Genomic DNA, 18954 nt, shown 5'->3' with positions numbered 1-18954 from the left:
CAACACAACTGTTGTGTGTGTTAAAGGCGATGCTGTATATAAAGTACCAGAACGATGCCTCCACATAACAGATGCTCAATAAACAGTCACTACTGTTACTTTTGCTATTGTTATTATTCACATAATACAGGATAGGCAGTCATCATTTCAAGAGGCATTCACTTTGACATTCTCTGTTTTTATAGAATTGTGTTACTATAAGATATATGCTAAAAGGAAAAAATACTGCACATTTGAGAGTAAACATAATATACTATTCTTTAAGGATAGGATGTGAAAGATATTTCAATGTTATGCATACTTTTAAGTAAGTGGTTCAACTGTTGATATTAAGAGTGTCCCTAATTTGAGAAGGTGTTTTCAAGTGCTATGATCAACTGCCAGTTATTAATTTTATGACATCATTATATCTTTTGCTTTTATGTTTGTCTTGTGCAGACGCTAGTGATGTATTTTCTGTTGCTGTCCACATGTACAGCAACTTACGGTGTATACATAACTGTGCACAGGAAAAAATAAGTATTTTTGCTGTACTTGATGATGGAGACCATCAGCATTGTAATATATAATACAAAGATGTTTATTGTACATATTACTTACATCAAGACCAGGCTCTCCATCTTTCCCCTGCCAAAGAACCACAGTAACTACATTAGTGTTCCTCAGTTTCATGAGTGGGTTATTGTTTTACTTAAGGCTGTCTGGACATGCAACAGTGGTATTAGAACACTTTTTCCAGAAATGTGACAAAGATTCTCCATTGATTAGTAATACAAATTTCTTCCACTAAATCAAGTGACGTGACTTAATGTTTTAGTTAAGGGTCATGAACATTTTTTATTATACACTGAGTTAAGTAGTTTGATATTTTGCTAGAGTTTAATGCTTGGCATCCAACTAATCAATCCAGAAACAAGTTGAAAGCAAAAATACTGTTTAGTTGATTTAAAAACACACTGGCCCCAACATAGTATGCAATTCAATGCTACTTTAATTTGGTAACATAGTAGTTAGCTCATAAATGAGAAGAATGTGAAAACTGTTTATTGTTAAATATAGTTTCAATTTGGCTAGATGTGCACCTTGTCTATAAATATTGAGGACGTGAAGGTCACAACTTAAAAACTTTGTAAGTAAGCTTTGTAAGTGAATGATCCCTAAATATAAAAGCAGCCATAAGACTGTTGTACAAGGATGATATAGTCACCCCCCCATGCAGATTCTCAGGGCAATGACCCTATTGTGTCACAAACGATCCACCCAAAGTACACATAGGCTGTTGCTTTGATTCCGTCCATCAGATTTTGAAATCTATTTCAAAATGAGCATCTCTTTTAGCAGTGAATGGCTTAACTTTACTCCAGTTCATAAAAACTGGAAGGTACACAGGGGTTAAAAACCTGAATATAGTATATGCTTCCACTGTAGCCCTACCCTACCCAATTGAATCATTTATAATTCTCCCAAAGATAATGTTCTGAGGCAAACCCAAAACTGCAATGTGAAGTCTGTGTAATGGAAAAATTTCAGAAGACAGAGCACCATTAACATTCTATGTTCTGAAGATTGCTTGTTATCACAGTAATTTTAGAAAGGTTAGAAACATCAAAGTCATCATAAACATCAATTTGAGAAATAAGTTTTATTAGCAAGAATAGCTTTAGTAAGCAACATATGAGAACAAAATCTGAAAAAAGTTGTTTTAATAAAGCTTCCACACCCACTTCTGGTGCAGTGACCTTCCGAGGAAGTGCCAACTAGGGGCACCCAGTCAGAGGGCGGAGGAAGGGCGTTCACTGACGGTGGGAATCCTGCGCTCAGGTTAGTGCGACCTCTGAGCCTCCCCATGTGGGGGCGTGTGTGGGTGTGTCTGCACATGAGTGGGGGAATATGACACGAACACGGCCTCTCTTGGAAGGACATGGGTATGCCGCTGTTGTAGAGAATTAGTGAACTGTGCACTGTGCTTGTTCCCCTTAAGTGATTAGTTAACTGTGCCAGTGACAGGACATTCATGCATGGTGAAGGTGGAGACCATGCACGGAACAGAGAACTTACAGGCAGACCATAGGGCCCTCTGGGTCCAGGCTCTCCCACAGCTCCCTTTTCACCCTAAAATGAAAGGCAGAAAGTTCAAACCACACACAAGCACCTATAACCACACACTTTCCCTGATAGCTTGCATATAAAGCCTCTATTTGAAGTCTCATTCTATCAAATTCCAAGGATTCAGATTCTTCTAGGGCTGCTGCCAGGGACAGAATTGGAGAAACCCACACCAGCATACGCCACCACTTCCCTCTGGGCGGCGGCGAGGAAGACTGCGGTTGTCGGGTTGTGCAAATGCCCTCGCACCTGGGCTTCTCTGGCGTTAGTGTGAAACATTTATTTGTCGCTATTTTAAGTTACCTTTTTTCAATGTTAAGAATAAAATTCCTTTCTCCTCCCTATCATATGTTCTTTTGCAAACCTTTCCTTGCTTGCCCTTTACCGCCGGACCCTTAACTGTGCCATAGCTCCTCCTGGCATTCACACACCAGGAGACTCAGACGTGACCCTCTGTGTTTTCTCTGCTGAGGCCCCCACTGGAATAGGCACACGAGGTGCCAGGGCCTCCAGCTTTGCTCCCTCCTGCATTCCCATGCCTCACAAAAGGGTCTGGCACATCAGTAAATATTTGTTTAATTAGTGAATGAAGCCAATAAATACAATCATACACGTTTTACTTCCTTTCCATAAAAAGGGAGTTTAAATCTTTTAGACCTTCTACTAAATGCCTAATGAGGTAGATACATATTACACTTATCACGTTCTCTATGTGCTACTTAAACTAAATAGCTTGCCTGGCTTAAATGATAATCTTGAGTGTTTATAAAGAATAAGTGTAATCAGAGGTGGTCCCATGAATATGAAATATCTGTGGCAAGAAAGAGATCTTCTGTATGTTGAATAGGGTTTTTTTCCTGCTGCCATCTCCAAAATTAAAGTGTGTGTCAGTATTCAGAATGCAAACAGTGTGAACTTTAGGAGTAACGCTGATGTTTACATGAGTGACTGAACAGAAATTGTTACCTTCTTTTATCAAACCCCTGAAGAAGTGTGAAGGTTGGCAAATGTTTGTCATGAGTAAAATGCCAAGGTCAGCAGATAACTGCATGTGGGTCCAAGTATGCTGTGTTTCTCCATCCTCTACGTTTCTGCATGAGCAAATTTCAAGTCACTGTTAACATGCTTCTCTAATCTAAACTTAAAGAGTTAGTGGACCTCATTAGTCCTGTCACCTAGAAGCACATACAGTATAGTAGGATTACTGAAAATAAGTACGATAAAAGCCTGCTGAGCTTTTACTCATTGTTACTTTAGGTCTGTTGTTGAAAGAGCAGCAATTACATTTGGTAAAGTGCCCAGGCTTTGAAATAAACCAATTTAAATTTGAATCTGGCCACTAGTTCTGGCACTTAGTGGCTCTGTGGCCATGAGTAACTTTCTTAACCCTTCTGTGCCTGAGTTTCTTTGGCTATAAAATAAGAATAGTAGTACATACTCTGTGAGAATTTTTCTGAAGATTCAGTATGATTTATAAAATGTGAAATTATATGTAGCCAAATAATATGTCCCACAAATAGTAGCTATCATTATGATGGTACCACTAGAGGTCTTTCAAAAAGAGGGCTCGGCAACCTAAAGAGCACTAATTCAAAATACAGTGCTTTTGGTTTGATCTGACAGTGTAATTTATAATTTTTAAAATGGTGGTAGTGGTGTGTGTGTGTGTGTGTGTGTGTGTGTGTGTGTGTGTGTGTGTAGTGCGAGCTGGGGAATTGAAGGAGGGATCACGTAACCTGGAGGAAATCTGGTTTGAAAAAACAGATTAGAGTAGATTTTGTTTGAAAACTCTCTACAGATTATTTTGATATGTCTATTCCCTTGGCCCTCTGCTGATTGGGTACTTTGGCTTTATTCTGTTTCTAGAATGAATATACCATGGCTTACTCGAAGTAAGCTGCCACTAAAACATTTGTCTGTGGAACTCCTCTTGCCCACCCCCAAACAATTACTTTAAGCTACTAATGACAGTTCCCCCTAGTTTGCCAGAGACTGCTTCGGAAGTGGACATATGACCACCTGGCCAATGAGGTGGCAGGGGAGGTCAGCTGGGACGCTGAGGGGAAGATTTCCTCCCCGCCGTGGAGGAGACACTGGGGAGACAGACTGCCCTCTGTGGATGCCTCACTGGAGGGGAGGCTGGGAACCCCTGCGACCAGCTTGCTTATGGTCCGCACTGGAAAGGGCACAGAAGTAAAGCCTAGAGACCCTCCTTTGAATAATTTATTATGTAAAATAATACATTTCTTTATTGTGCAAGGATTGGGGTTCTGTTAGTGAGAGCCAAAAGCATTCTAATTGTCCCAGCTTGAAAACTTTTAGGAATGAAATATTCATCCAGGGATTTGAATGTACAACTTCCTTTCCTGAATTAAGCAATTTCAAAAGAACTTCTGAACCCTTCAAGTATAACACCCTCTACAAAGTTCCTAAGCAGTTACAAGGCCAGATGAAGAAATCAGCTGAAGGCAAGGATCATCAGGTTCTTGAAGAGCTGAATACTAATGCTGTCAGTCATGTATTTGACAATTTCTGAATGACACTGTCTGTCAAATGCCTGGTTTCCTTCAGGCTGGTCTAATTTCATTCAGGCTCTTAAATTCGCCTGTCTACAGAGGAATTCTTCAAGAATGGTCCCCTTTCCTGATTCCTCCCTCTTTAAAGTTTGAAATTTTTTCAAGAGAGTCCAGATGGCACCTCAATCAATTAACTTTGAGAATCACACTCCAGTTTAGCACTTGGGGTGAGGGGCACTTGGAGATACTGATACACGATCCAGTTAAGATAGTTAGCATGCTGAGGAAATACAAGTGTAACACTTTACACTGCACACCATTTGACTTAAACTATGTCTTCAAAAATTCTTAGCGATTTCATCTGCTCTTCGGGTTAATCCTGACCCAGCATCGAGACCTGATACTCTTGTGACACTGTGGAGCTTTCGGAAGTAGCAGCTGATTTACCGAATGGTAAACCCTCTTGAGCCCCGGGGCATTCTGCCAAAAGACTACTTGAGATTTGCTGCTCCATTTTTAGTACATGTACTGGATTTCTTTATACAATGCCTGAATGCGTCAGTAGCATGAAGCTCTTAGCTTTTAAATATTTTTAATTAAGATGATCTTCATAAGTCATTGGTTTGATCTTAGAAATGAGACAATTGAAGATCTAGATTATTTATTCCTTTAGGACTCGTCTCTGTCTAGAAACATTCCTGGAGAAAGTCAGCCGTCCTCGTCATCATATGTACAGCCTGCACTATTTGTATTTGCTTTGGCCTCATCTGGTTATTGCTTTCAGATATTTTCTTCTTTTGCAATTCCCTGATCCTGTAACAGTATTGAGTAAATATATACAGTGTAATAATAAAAAGTTATAGGGTGATGAATTGATTATAATGATATTACTCAATTCAGTGGATCAAATTAGCAAAATTGACTTTACATAGTGGGGGAGAGTGTTTCCAGTGTACATCAGGAATAACACCATGTTTTGTCCATAGTAACACATGATAAATATTTACTGAATAAATGAATTCACTTTATAGAACACAGAATTATGGAATAGGGATGTACACCAAAGAACTCACTACATGGCCTTCTATTTTAGAGCAAATTATTCCAGCCTGATGAAACCCTGCCTAGTTTTAAAAAGACCACAAACTTGCACAATGAATCATTCCCACACTTGGAGCCCTCACTATCAGGATACTTTCTTTACATCCTATCCTGGATGGTGAAGAAATTGATGACACAATTCCATGCAGACACACAAAAAACCCTCTGAGTTTTCCAAGGTGTGGAAAAGAAAAAGTGGGAGAAAAACAGAAAGAGGGAGAGAAGTTCCAGACAGATGACGAGTGGCTGATGCTGCAGACATTTTTTCGTGTCAGGTATTTATCTTCCACACGAATGTCTTTTTTTTTTTTCCAAAGGATATGGAAACATGGCCTAGCAATAGAAAGGTTAGGGAAAGGTTTTCGTTTTATAATGCACTGAAATTATTTCCTTATGGTTCAAGAAAAACAGGCTATTCTTTTGCTTTAAAAAAAATGACGCATGTGTAACTGTGCAGAGAATACTTCAGGCTTTTTCATTTCCTTTAAAAAAAAGTCCTAACTTACTCTGAATGAACACAGTAGCTTTATATAAAAGATTATCAACCAGAATTTGTAGTCCTGGAAATATAGCTCCATTGACTTCAACTCTCTGGATTAAGGCCAAATGAAAATATGCGTTAAGGAGGCAGGGGCTGAGCTATTTATTTTATCTATGTAAATATACCTATTGTTTTTTTATGAAGGCAGCCATTTCTATTTTAATGTTCTGCTGTTCTCTTCTCTCCAAGTGAAGAGTCTGAATAGAACTTCAGATGGTATCTATTTTTATGTAATTAGCTGGCTCTTTATTTCTTCTGGACAGCGAACAGTTCAGTTCAACTAAAATGGAAAAGCCACACTCTGTGTTTTCTTTAGGTTACAGCTTAATAACCTCAGGGGCAACTTACTCTTTCTCCTTTGGGACCTGCAGGGCCATGGGGTCCCATAGGGCCATCTGTACCCTAAAAGAAGATAAAAATAAGATAACATGAGACATATCCTAAGGGCTGTAATAAAAGCAGTTATAATTTATCCTGGATTTTTCCTGGGTGAATGATGCCTTAGAATGTCAGTAGGTCTGCTCATCTCCTTTCAAAGGGTTTTATACTTGATTCCTTTCAGGCCAGTAGTTTTCAAGAAACGCATGCAAAAGGGATGAGTTATATAACTGCATATTTCAACAAAGGGCACACACAAAAAGCTGTACATCATATTTAAATATATATTTCTCTAAATGGACTAAATGGAACATCTTCACTTTGTCCGTATAATCCTGAGAAAAATGTAACAGTTTCTTCTTTGCATCACTTCTTCTCACGTCCATGTGCCCCCATTCCTCTCCTTGGCCATGAATGCTCTAATGCCCTGTTTTCAGATGTTTAAGAGGCTTGAACAGTTATACAAGTAGAAAAAATATTAAACAAATGAGAACAGTGTGTAACTGTTCAAACTTTCTTTGGCTCTGTTGGGAGCAGCAGGGAGCTTAGAGGGAAGAAATTATTCTTATAGGTTCTGCTGTAGTGGCTGAAGTCACCAGGCTTACAAGGTACAAGCCAGGCAGCTGGATGATTTAATGGCATAACTGCCCTCTGGCCTCCTGGTTCAGGATTAGGATTTCTTGGCAGAAGAGCCAGTATCTGAATGAGCATAGAACACTGAGGTCCAGCGAAAACAGTGACTGCCTGAAGCGGGTTTTTAGGATTGAAGAATTTGGGATTTCTTTTTGAGTCTTAAAAATGTACTAAGGACTTGAAGTATATTTGCTCATTTCTAGGAAGACTGCTTTGATTTGCAAATAATTTATTATAGTATTTTCAAACATTAGAACTATCCCAGCATGATTTTTATAGTATTCTTCTTTCTGTTCTACTATTCTTGTTGAGTCTATTAAAGCATTGTGACATGAAATTACTTAGGATTTTAAACTCATTCTAAAGTTGGTGAAGTCTCGTCATCTTAACTGATATTTTTCTTACTACCTGAACTCAAACTAAGAAGATTTCTAAACATGAGTATCTGCAGCTGAAATTTAAGAGATGGAACTGTGAAGGACCAAAGAAAAAAGACAAAAATGACAGAAGACAGACAAGTCATTTTGATGAACAGAGATTTGAAAGTTAGTTCCAAAAAAGAAGTTACGTTTTTAATATGGACAAAAACATAAAAAGAAAAACAAGGTAAAATAAATTCCTATTACTTTAATCCCTTCAGAAGGCCCCTCTCTTGAAATTATAGTAAATATCCATTGGTTATAGAAAAATTTGTCTAGGATTCTAAGACAATGAAGCCACTTAGATTGGTCATTCTTCCCACTTGAGTTATCCAGACTGAGACCTGGGTTTCAGAAAGACATTCTGCAGTCTAGGCTGTATGTCAAACAGAGCTACAACCCACGCTCTGTCCACCTTTCTTGCTCCTGCTACTACTTTTGTCCACCTTTTCTCACTCCAGTCCTATGTACCTCCCATCAAGTGAGAAGAGTAAGTGAGGCAAAAGGCTCTGTACTGAAGCACAAAATTCATAGCCACAAAACACGTTGGAGCAAGATGAGGTACTGACTCACCCTGGATCCTGGCTTTCCGTCTAAGCCAGATGCTCCCTGTGTGATTTGTTGGTAGCAGAGTTGGTGGGTGTAACACGAATGACAAGAACAGAGATTAGTATGAGGTACCGATAAACAAATGCAACACTTCAAACAAAATATGCAGCCACAGGGTTCTGGGATAAATATCACATTGCTACAAATTGTTAGTTCAAAAAAAAAAAAGAACAAAAACAAAAACAAAACACACGACGCTTAACACCCCACAGATGATGGCATTTTAATGACATTTCCATTCATCAAATTATTATTTAGAAATCTAGATAATGAGGTTTATAAAGTGGGCTTGAAACGAGTGACTGGTAACAGTGAGAGTCTGCTAATTTCTCTTTGAAATTCATTTTCTAAAGACTGTATACCATTTACAACATATTTCCTTAGGTTCCAAAGAAACAATAATGCCAAACGCCTAAGAAAGGGCTCATTATAATGACTGACCACAGTTAGAATTTCAGAGAAGAAAAGAACTCTAGTTTTGCTTGTTAAAACAACACTTAGGAACAACAAATGCAGAATTTTAACGTGGATGAACAATACTCATTGTTTTCTGGGTGGTTCTTACTGCGTTCACTTTAGTCACCACTAGAGGGACTTCTAGTAACAGCAAAAAGCCAGAAAAATTTCATGAGTCCAAACAGAAAACAACTATTCCAAAAAAAGTCGTTCCTCAATTCACTTCAAATAATCCTTGCATCAAAACCTAAATGAGAAATGCTTTAAAAACTTAATGGCATTCTCAGGCAATGCAAGCTTCTCTTTACCTTGAACTCTAGCCTATGCATAGTGTATGATTAAAAGGCGACATTGCAATGCATGTTTCAAGAATAAGGACAGTTACTCTTAAATTTGGCTCTTGTATCTCAAAACTCAAATATTTATGGTGCTTTACAAATATTGATTAGATCAATGAGTATTTAAGAAAGACAATGCTCTAGGTCTCTAAGTTCTCTTGGCAAGGTTGAAAACTATTTCCCCATTTTATGCTTCAGATGTAGTTAATAATGTAACATGGAAGAAAAAATTTGTTCCAGCTGCAAATACTAACAGTGATGCTATACCATATATATTTTGGGTACTTTCAGTTTTTTATTTTACAATCCCTTCCTATTATGAGTCAGACAATAACTACAAGTATATCTTTAGTTAGCAATGATCAAAAACTTTTAAAACTTGGTATTGGTTGTTTAATGCTACTGTATGTAGAGCTCTAAGCTAAATTGTTGTGTAAAAATTATCACTGGCCCTAACTTTGAATAGGGCAAACTTTAAGGAGTAAGACTGAAGATTTAAATAAAATGTAATCCAAACTTTCTTTGGCCTATTGATACTTTCTTCAGTCACCATTATTACATTTAAAGATGAATAGGGAGATGACAGAATTTTTGTGCCAATGATGTAATGCTGTATTTACCTGAGTGTGAATTAATGATTCACATATGTTACAGAGGTCCTATGCATGTGGCTCATTGACCTGATTGGTATGATTTAACCTATTTTCTATTAAAAGGCCTATATCATTCAATCTAAATGAATACATATCAAGCAGCTACATATTGAGCATATTGAGCAACTGTGCCTGATTTATTTAAGGGATTGCTTATCAAGTAAAACACTTTGGTGCTTAAAATAGAGTACCCATGGGAAAAATGAAATAAAAGTGGTCAACAACTTTTTTGATGTGTAAAATATGTGTAGAAACTATTTCTACTATTAATTTTGTGATCTTTTAATAATGTAATCTATTATGTTCTTTAGTGACTCTCATCTGCAGTCACTGAATAGATAGCCTATTAAAAGCTTGAAACTAAAAAATCATACTTAATAATTTTTTTAAAAATGACACTTTTTAGAGTTGTGGAAAGAAGACTGGCATACACTGCATGAAAGGTGAAAATTCCCTGTTCATTAAAAATAAAAATCTCTAGACTACTGCAAAATACTTCAGCCTCTCCGCTATTGCCATAAGGCTCTCTCAAGAGGGCATTTCCAAAACAAACAACAAGCGACATGGAGACCATGATGTGACTGATTAAAAAGGAGTCACAGTACAGACCTCACACCATCCATCAACAATGGCACTTGCTTATCTGCTATTGACAGAAGGCTATATTTTTTGGTACTGAAGGAGAAAAACCAAAAAATTGAGGGAGAATTGTAAAGTAAATTGCACTGCTGTATAAAAACATTTGGGGAAATTCTGAAATAACTCAGTACAATACTTTTAATTTTTTTGAATTTTATTATTTTTATTTTTGTATTTTATATTTATTTTGCTAAGTATAAATACATTTTTTTCTAGCTTTGTTTTGTTCTGTTTTGTTTTTATTAAGGTATTATTGATATATACTCTCACGCCGCCATCTTTAATCTTTCAGTGCAATACTTTTTAAAGGCGGAGGGTGATGGAATTGTCATCCTTAAGAGAGGAAAGCCGGCATGTATGTGATTGAGTGATAGAACATTATGGCCCTGTTAGTTATAGGGTGTCCCGCTGACACGAAAGCAGATATCAGAGAAAACAAAACTGGGCTGGGCTCTACTCTAACATAGTATGTTTCTCAATTACAGAAATCTCAATGGTAAGATAGTTACTGAGTAAACCAGAGTTGTTACTAGGGTAGAAAGAAAAGTCTGAGATTTGCACTGAAATGGAAAGTTTTCTTTACTTACTGGAAGACCAAGGGGTCCTCTGTCACCCTTTTGACCTGGTTCACCCTTCAATCCTTTAACACCATTTAACCCTGGTTCACCCTAAATGCAAAAGCAAATGCCAATTTTGGTTGCTATATGGGTGTTTCAACTGCGAGAGAAGAGAGCCAGTCTCTGAAACGGTTGCAGATTCCAGTTTTACGTAGCAGCAGAGTCAGGCCGGATTTGTCTTGCATAAGTTCAAAATTAATGAAACTGTGAAAATTTTACTAATAAATTTTTAACAGTTAATAAACTGAAACTGACATTTAAATAATAGTCTAGGAAGCAAAACTCCTATGAAAGTGTGTTCCTTACAATGAAAATACATATGATACAGTTCCTGAATTTTTCAGTTCTACCTCAAGGAAATTGGTGAAACCCATTTCTTGTAATCAAGCAAATCAAAGAGTGGTGGGTAATGAGGGAGGTTCAGGAGGAAAAACCCACTCTGCTGGAATGGAAAACTGGAATATGCAGGACAGTGTTATATACAGGTATTTTAAGCCTTTAAGCATCTTTCCCAGAAGAATGAGCTAAAAATGTAACAGCTGATGTTTGAAGTAATGCCATGTAGTGAGTTCTCATTCACTGACATTGCCAAGTCAGCTCAGCTCCCTACATGGATTAATCAATAGAATAGACAACAAATAGCTAATCCCAGAAGAGAACATGAAGATCACAGAACTGAAGTGTAGTTTTGTAACTGTCTGTCTGCCCAATGTTAGAACAAAAGAGGTTTTGATTTTAACATAAGGTGACATTACAAAAGTCATCATAAGTGATGGGTTCTCTTTGTTTTTTAAAATACAGCACACCTATTTTTCTATCAGCAGCATCATGATAGTTTTGACCTGTTCACTTTACAACTTTTAAGTACAGACATTCATTTCATCAAAAAAAAAAAATCTTGAAAGACTTGTGAAAGGAAGATAATTTCAGTCTCAAATGACCTACAGAGTCTTGCTGGGTGGGGTGGGAGAGGGGAGAGATTACGCTCACCTGGTGGGAGGCATTATTAACCTGGACAGTATTTCCCTCATTTGGCTGATGATGAAATGAGTCTGGTGCTTGTTAAACGTAAAGAATACAGAGCCCCCCTAGACCATTTTAGCACAGGAATGGGTTTTTAAAATAAGCCTTTCAAGTGATTATTCTCATCAGAAAACTCTGGGAAACACTAAGCTAGATTCATTCATGAAACCATGCTGTATATTTGAACTTTCAAAAGGGTCATAAAAGTAATAAACATGGATTTTTGGGATTCTAAAGATTGGATGTTTGCAATGCTGCCACTGTAGGAATTCCAAATGGGCTACGGTTAGTAAGTATGATCTTGGAAGTGTCACAGAGCTAATCAGTGTGAGACAAAGTCAAAGTTCAATAGTCAACTTCAGTCAACTGGTCCAAACTTGAGGTGGATGGCTTTGCGTGTATGTGAACTTGTAGCAAATGATTTTTGACATGATGAATAGGCAGGGAAACCTTGATAGGCTATGAAATTCTTTGAGGGGAGTGAGCATTATTTGAGAAGGTGAATTTATAAAAAACAAATTCAATGGCAAAAAGACCAAATTTCAACTCTGGACCTAAATTCTAGTCCCAGATCTGTCATTTAATTGACAGTGCAATTTAGGGCACATTACCTAAATTTCTTGGACCTACAGTTGATCATCTACAAAATCAAGGACCTAGCATAGGTAATCTGTGAAGTCTTTTCCACCTTACAATTCTCTGAAATCTATGATTTAAGTAACAACTGAAGTTAAGTTGGCAAAATAGTTAATAAAATAAAAAGTTAAGTAGGCAAAATAAATCAGTGCATTTTAGATATCAAAAGGATCTTGGACATCTATCAATCTAATGGTGATGGGGTATCTGAATCACTCATGGAATTAAAAGCAGTCTTGGGACTTTAGCTTGAGTGGTGCCTTAAAATCCAAGGAGAAGCCAACAGAGGGAAACTATTTAGTCCAGAGCAAGCTAAGAGGCCCAGAGAGGTTAGATAACTACCAAGACCACAAAGCTGATAGATGGGCTTTCTCTTCTGAGCCCCAGACAACATTCTTATCCCAAAGTATAATCCATGCCTCTGAGACACTGTCTCTCACTGGCCTTATCAGAAGGTGGGGTATTCTAAGAACAAGGAGGCATGAATTCTTCCCATTCTTGGGTGAGTCACTTGCCTGACTCTGAAAAGGAAACTCAGGTTTCTGGAGTCAGACCAATAACTCTGCATGCCCCCCACATCTGCAGTCCCCCAAAGTTGGGTGGGCAAGAGGGAGTTCCCGGAGGGGAGGGGAGGCTGCCTCTCAACTTTCTGATAACTAGTGCCAACATTGCATTTAAGTGTTCCCTCATCCTTCACATTTAAATGCACCAACTCACTACTGAGAAGTTTTAAAGAATCCTTGAACCTTCTCTTAAGCAGCCTTGAGGACTAGCTAAATTTTTCTGTTCAGCATAAAGTCCCAGATGAAATCACAAGACTTCAATAACAACTGAAATTTATTCAGTGTTTATTAAACAACTTCACTGGGTATCTTGCTAAGTGTTCTATAATCGTATCTTATTAAATCATGACAACACTAGTTGAGTAAATGAAGGATCAGAGAGTGTAAATAGTCTACCTAAGGAAACACAGCCTATCAGTAGCAAAGCTGAGATTAGACCATAGGTCCTCCTTGCATATGCTTCCTGGAAGAAGGAACTTGTCATTCAGAGCTCATTTTAATCCTTCAAGATGTCCTCTCATTCTACACATGGAAACCATCTTCACAATACAACCTTGCACTAATTCTGACAAAGAGGGGCTATTCTCCATTGTTCTCTTGTAGTCCAGAGTATGCAGTACATATATGTGATGCAATCTTCTCTTCAGTATAGCACACCTGATAAACCAGTCTCATTTTAGACCACTGCCTTCTGAGAAAGTACAAAATCAAGATGCAGAGTACTCAAAGCATCTAGATGCAGTGCTGCTAAGTGACAAGCAAGAATAATCAATAATATTTAAGTATAAAGCTAAAGATACCATAATAAGAAAGAGCACCTGGCCTAGTCTGAGAATCTCATCAGTTTCATTTCTAAATGGCTGACTTTGAGTGTATTATGAAGAATAACCAAAGAAACATACATAGTGCCACAGAAAAAGACAAAATGATGACTAATTGATCTCCAGGAGATACCAGTTGAATTTGTTGTCACTGTGTGTTGTGAGATTTAAACATCTGGATACTTAAAGGCTTAAAGATTGTCAACATTACTTGACAAATAAGACAGGACAGACATGCTTCCATCATGCTTCTCCACGATCAACAAGGAAACAAATCAAATAATCTAGGGATTTGTCGGATTACCTTTGGTCCAGGAAGTCCATGGGGTCCCTAAAAAACCGAAAAAAAAAAGTATTGTGAACCCACACTACTCCTGTTTCTCAAAGCTCCATTTTAAAAAATACATGTGGCAAATGTGAGATACTTGATGAAGTTATATGAAATTGAGGTAAGTCCTCAAAAACAGAAATTTGCTAAAGTTCCAGACTTTCAGTACCAGCAAAGAGGAGACCTTTCAATTATTAAGGGCTTTAGACCCAGGTACTGAGGAATCTAAAAGAGGAGCAAAATGAGATGACAGTCAGGTTTGGAACCCTGTTACATCAATTACATAAGACAATGGGAAGGATTCTTACATGAAAGTGCTAAGCATTATTACTTAGAATGCATTTAGTTTTACAAAGATGAATTCTTCAAGGTTCTTGTAAAATTGCTTACCAATGAAAGGAAGTATGTACAAATGAATCAGGGCCTTTTCCCTGTATTTTGTGGAAAACCTAAATATAGAGACTAGTCAACCTAAATTAACTAAAAATTACTGTGGATTGCTTTAAACTTTTTAACTGACTTAAATGAAGTACAGGTAGATATTGTGTATTTTACAAATTGAAGGTTTGTGGCAATCCTGCACAGAGCAAATTTATTGGTGCCATTTTTCCAACAGCTTTTCCTCCCTTTGTGTTTCCATGTCACATTTTGGTAATTCTTGCAATATTGCATTTGTTATGGTGATGTGCAATCAGTGATCTTTGGTATTACCCTTGTAATTGTTTTGGGGCACCATGAACCATGCCCATAAATTAGAAATGTGTGGTTTCTGACTGCCCCACCGACCAGCCTTCCCCTTCTCTCTCCATCACCTTGGGCCTGAAGATGAGAAGGGGAGACTGCACTGCTGCATATCATGATAAAATCTGAATGTGAGAGGAGCTGCTCCTTATGGATGAGCAAAGAAAGTGGTTTCTTGAGATGGAATCTACTCTTGGTGAAGATGCTGTAAAGACTGTTGAAAAGACAACAAAGGATTTAGAATGTTACATAAACTTATTTGAGCAGTGATAGGGTTGGAGAGGACCGATCCCATTTTGAAATGTCTACTGTGGGAAAAATGCTATTGGAGCATCATATGCTACAGAGAAATCGTTTGTGAAAGGAAGAATCAATCAATGTGGCAAACTTCATGGTTGTCTTATTTTAAGAAATTCCACAACCAAACCAACCTTTAGCAATCACCACTCTGATAAATCAGCAGCCATCAGCATTGAAGCTATCTCCTTCACAGCAGAAAGATTATGAAACACTGAAAGCTCAGATGATTGTTAGCATTTTTTAGCAATAAAGTATTTTTATGAAGATATCATTGATATACACTCTTTTGAAGGTTTCACGTGAAAAACATTGTGGTTACAACATTCACTGATATTATCAAGTACTCCCATACCCCACTGAAGTCACAGTCCATCAGTGTAGTAAGATGCCATAGTCACTACTTGTCTTCTCTGTGCTACGCTGTCTTCCCTGTGACAGGCCCCACCCCCACCGTGTGTACCAATCATAATACCCCTGAATCCCCTTCTCCCTCCTTCCACACCCTTCCTCCCCCACCCCTCTTCTTTAGTAACCACTAGTCCCTTCTTGGAGTCTGTGAGTCTATTGCTGTTTTGTTCCTTCAGTTTTGCTTCATTGTTATAGTCCACAAATGAGGAAAATCATTTGGTACTTCTCTTTCTCCACCTGGCTTATTTCACTGAACATAATACCTTCTAGCTTCATCCATGTTGTTGCAAACTGTAGGATTTGTTTTCTTCTTATGGCTGAATAGTATTCTATTGTGTATATATACCCACATCTTCTTTATCCATTCATCTACTGATAGACACTAAGGTTGCTTCCATATCTTGGCTACTGTAAATAGTGCTACAATAAACATAGGGGTACATAATGTTTTTTTGAATCTGAGATCTTGTTTTCTTTGGGTAATTCCTAGGAGTGGAATTCCTGGGTCAAATGTTATTTCTATTTTTAGTTTTTTGAGGAACCTCCATATTGCTGTCCACAGTGGTTGAACTAATTTACATTCCCACCAGCAGTGCAGGAGGGATTCCCTTTGTCCTTTCTCCGCATCCTCCCAGCATTTGTTGTTCCTAGTCTTTTCTATGTTGGCCATCCTAACTGGCATGAGGTGATATCTGCATTTCTCTGTGGTTTTAATTTGCATTTCCCTGATAATTAGCCATGTGGAGCATCTTTTCATGTGCCTTTTGGCAATCTGAATTTCTTCTTTGGAGAAGTGTTTGTTCATATCCTCTGTGCATTTTTTATTAGGGTTATTTGCTTTTGGGGTGTTGAGGCATGTGAGTTCTTTATATATTTTGGGTGTTAACCCCTTGTTGGATATGTTGTTTACAAATATATTCTCCCATATTGTAGAATGCCTATTTGTTCTGCTGATGGTGTCCTTTGCTGTACAGAAGCTTTTTAGCTTGATGTAGTCCCATTTGATTATTTTTGCTTTTGTTTCCCTTGCCTGAGGAGATGCATTCAGGGAAAAGTTGCTCATGTTTGTATTCAAGAGAGTTTGCCTATGCTGTCTTCTACAAGTTTTATGGTTTCATGACTTACATTTAGGTCTTCGATCCATTTTGAATTTACTTTTGTGTATGGGGTTAAACAATAATCCAGTTTTATTCTCTTGCATGTAGCTATTCAGTTTTGCCAACACCAGTTGTTGAAGAGGCTGTCATTTCCCCATTGTATGTCTATGGCTCCTTTATTGTATATTAATTGACCATATATGCTAGGTTTATATCTGGGATCTCTAGTCTATTCCATTGGTCTATGGGTCTGTTCTTGTGGCAGTATCAAATTGTCTTGATTACTGTGGTTTTGTAGTAGAGCTTGAAGTTGGGAAGCATAATGCCCCCAGCTTTATTCTTCCTTCTCATGATTGCATTGGGTATTCGGGCTCTTTTGTGGTTCCATATAAATTTTAGAAATATTTGCTCCAGTTCATTGAAGAATGCTGCTGGTGTTTTGACAGGGATTGCATTGAATCTGTAGATTGCTTTAGGTAGGATGGTCATTTTGACAATATTAATTCTTCTTATCCATGAGCATGAGATCTATTTCCATTTATTGTATCTTCTTAACTTCTCTCATGAGTGTCTTGTGGTATTCAGGGTATAGGTCTGTCACTTCCTTTATTAGGTTTACTCCTACATATTTTATTCTTTTTGATGCAGTTGTGAATGGGATTGTTCTTCTGTTTGCTCTTTCTGCTTGTTCATCATTAGTATATAGGAATGCAACAGACTTCTGCGTTTTAATTTTGTATCCTGCAACTTTGCTGAATTCAGTTATTAGTTCTAGAAGTTCTGGGGTGGATTCTTTTAGGGTTTTTTTATGTACAATATCATGTCATCTGCAAACAGTGACAGTTTAACTTCTTCCATACCAATCTGGATGCCTTTTATTTCTTTGTGTTGTCTGATCGCTGTGGCTAGGACCTCCAGTACTATGTTGAATAAAAGTGGGAAGAGTGGGCATCCTTGTCTTTTTCCTGATTTTAAAGGAAAAACTTTCAGCTTCTTGCTGTTAAGTACGATGTTGGCCATGGGTTTGTCATGTATGGCCTATATTATTTTGAGGTTCTTGCCCTTTATACCCATTTTGTTGAGAGTTTTTATCATGAATGGACGTTGAATTTTCTTGAATGCTTTTTCAGCATCTGTGCAGATGATCGTGTGGTTTTGTCCTTCTTGTTGATGTGGTGGATGATAATGGATTTCTGAATATTGTACCATCCTTGCACCCCTGGAATAAATCCTACTTGATCATGATAAATGAACTTTTCGATGTATTTTTGAATTTGATCTGCTATGTTTTGTTGAATATTTTTGCATCTATGTTCATCAGGGATATTGGTCTGTAATTTTATTTTCTTGTGGTGTCTTTGCCTAGTTTTGGTATTACAGTGATGTTGGCTTCGTAGAATGAGTTTGGGAGTATTCCTTCCTCTTCTACTTTTTGGAAAACTTTAAGTAGGGTAGGTATTAGGTCTTCACTAAATGTTTGATGAAATTCAGCAGGAAACCATCTGGTCCAGGAGTTTTGTTCTTAGTATGTTTTTGATTACCAATTCAATTTCTTTGCTGGTAATTGATCTATTCAGATTTTCTGTTTCTTCCTGGGTCAGCCTTGGAAAGTTGTATTTTTCTCGAAAGTTGTCCATTTCTTCTAGGTTATCTAGTTTGTTACCATATAATTTTTCATAGTATTCTCTCCTAATTCTTTGTATTTCTGTGGTGTCTGTAGTGATTTTTCCTTTCTCATTTCTGATTCTGTTTATGTGTGTAGACTCTCTTTTTTTCTTGATAAGTCTGGTTAAGGGTTTATCTATATTGTTTATTTTCTAGAAGAACCAGCTCTGGCTTTCATTGATTCTATTGTTTTATACTTCTCAATTTTATTTATTTCTGCTCTAATCTTTATTATGTCCCTCCTTTTACTGACTTTGGGACCAATTTATTCATCTTTTTTTAGCTTCATTAATTGTGAGTTTAGACTGCTCATATGGGATTGTTCTTCTCTCCTGAGGTAGGCCTGTATTGCAGTATACTTCCCTC

At 37.6% G+C, this 18954-nt stretch overlaps 1 protein-coding gene and 1 long non-coding RNA gene across 3 annotated transcripts in view; one reads left to right on the top strand and one right to left on the bottom strand.

Annotated features, from left to right (window-relative positions):
• Positions 1–18954, bottom strand: part of COL25A1 (collagen type XXV alpha 1 chain) — a 457450-nt gene that overhangs the window by 14882 nt on the left and 423614 nt on the right. The window contains exons 30-33 of the mRNA XM_037020206.2: positions 14354–14380; positions 6613–6666; positions 2059–2112; positions 601–627 (exon numbers count right to left, since the gene is read on the bottom strand). Coding sequence (XP_036876101.1) covers positions 601–627; positions 2059–2112; positions 6613–6666; positions 14354–14380 — 162 coding nt within the window. The remainder of the gene's footprint in view (positions 1–600; positions 628–2058; positions 2113–6612; positions 6667–14353; positions 14381–18954) is intronic.
• LOC118972722 (uncharacterized) overlaps positions 1–18954 on the top strand; it is an 83517-nt gene that overhangs the window by 29579 nt on the left and 34984 nt on the right. The window lies entirely within an intron of this gene.

Source organism: Manis javanica, chromosome 5 (assembly GCF_040802235.1).
Source record: "Manis javanica isolate MJ-LG chromosome 5, MJ_LKY, whole genome shotgun sequence".
NCBI lineage: Eukaryota > Metazoa > Chordata > Mammalia > Pholidota > Manidae > Manis > Manis javanica.
The sequence above is the reverse complement of the archived record's forward strand: the minus strand, read 5'-3'. Positions and strand labels throughout refer to the sequence as shown.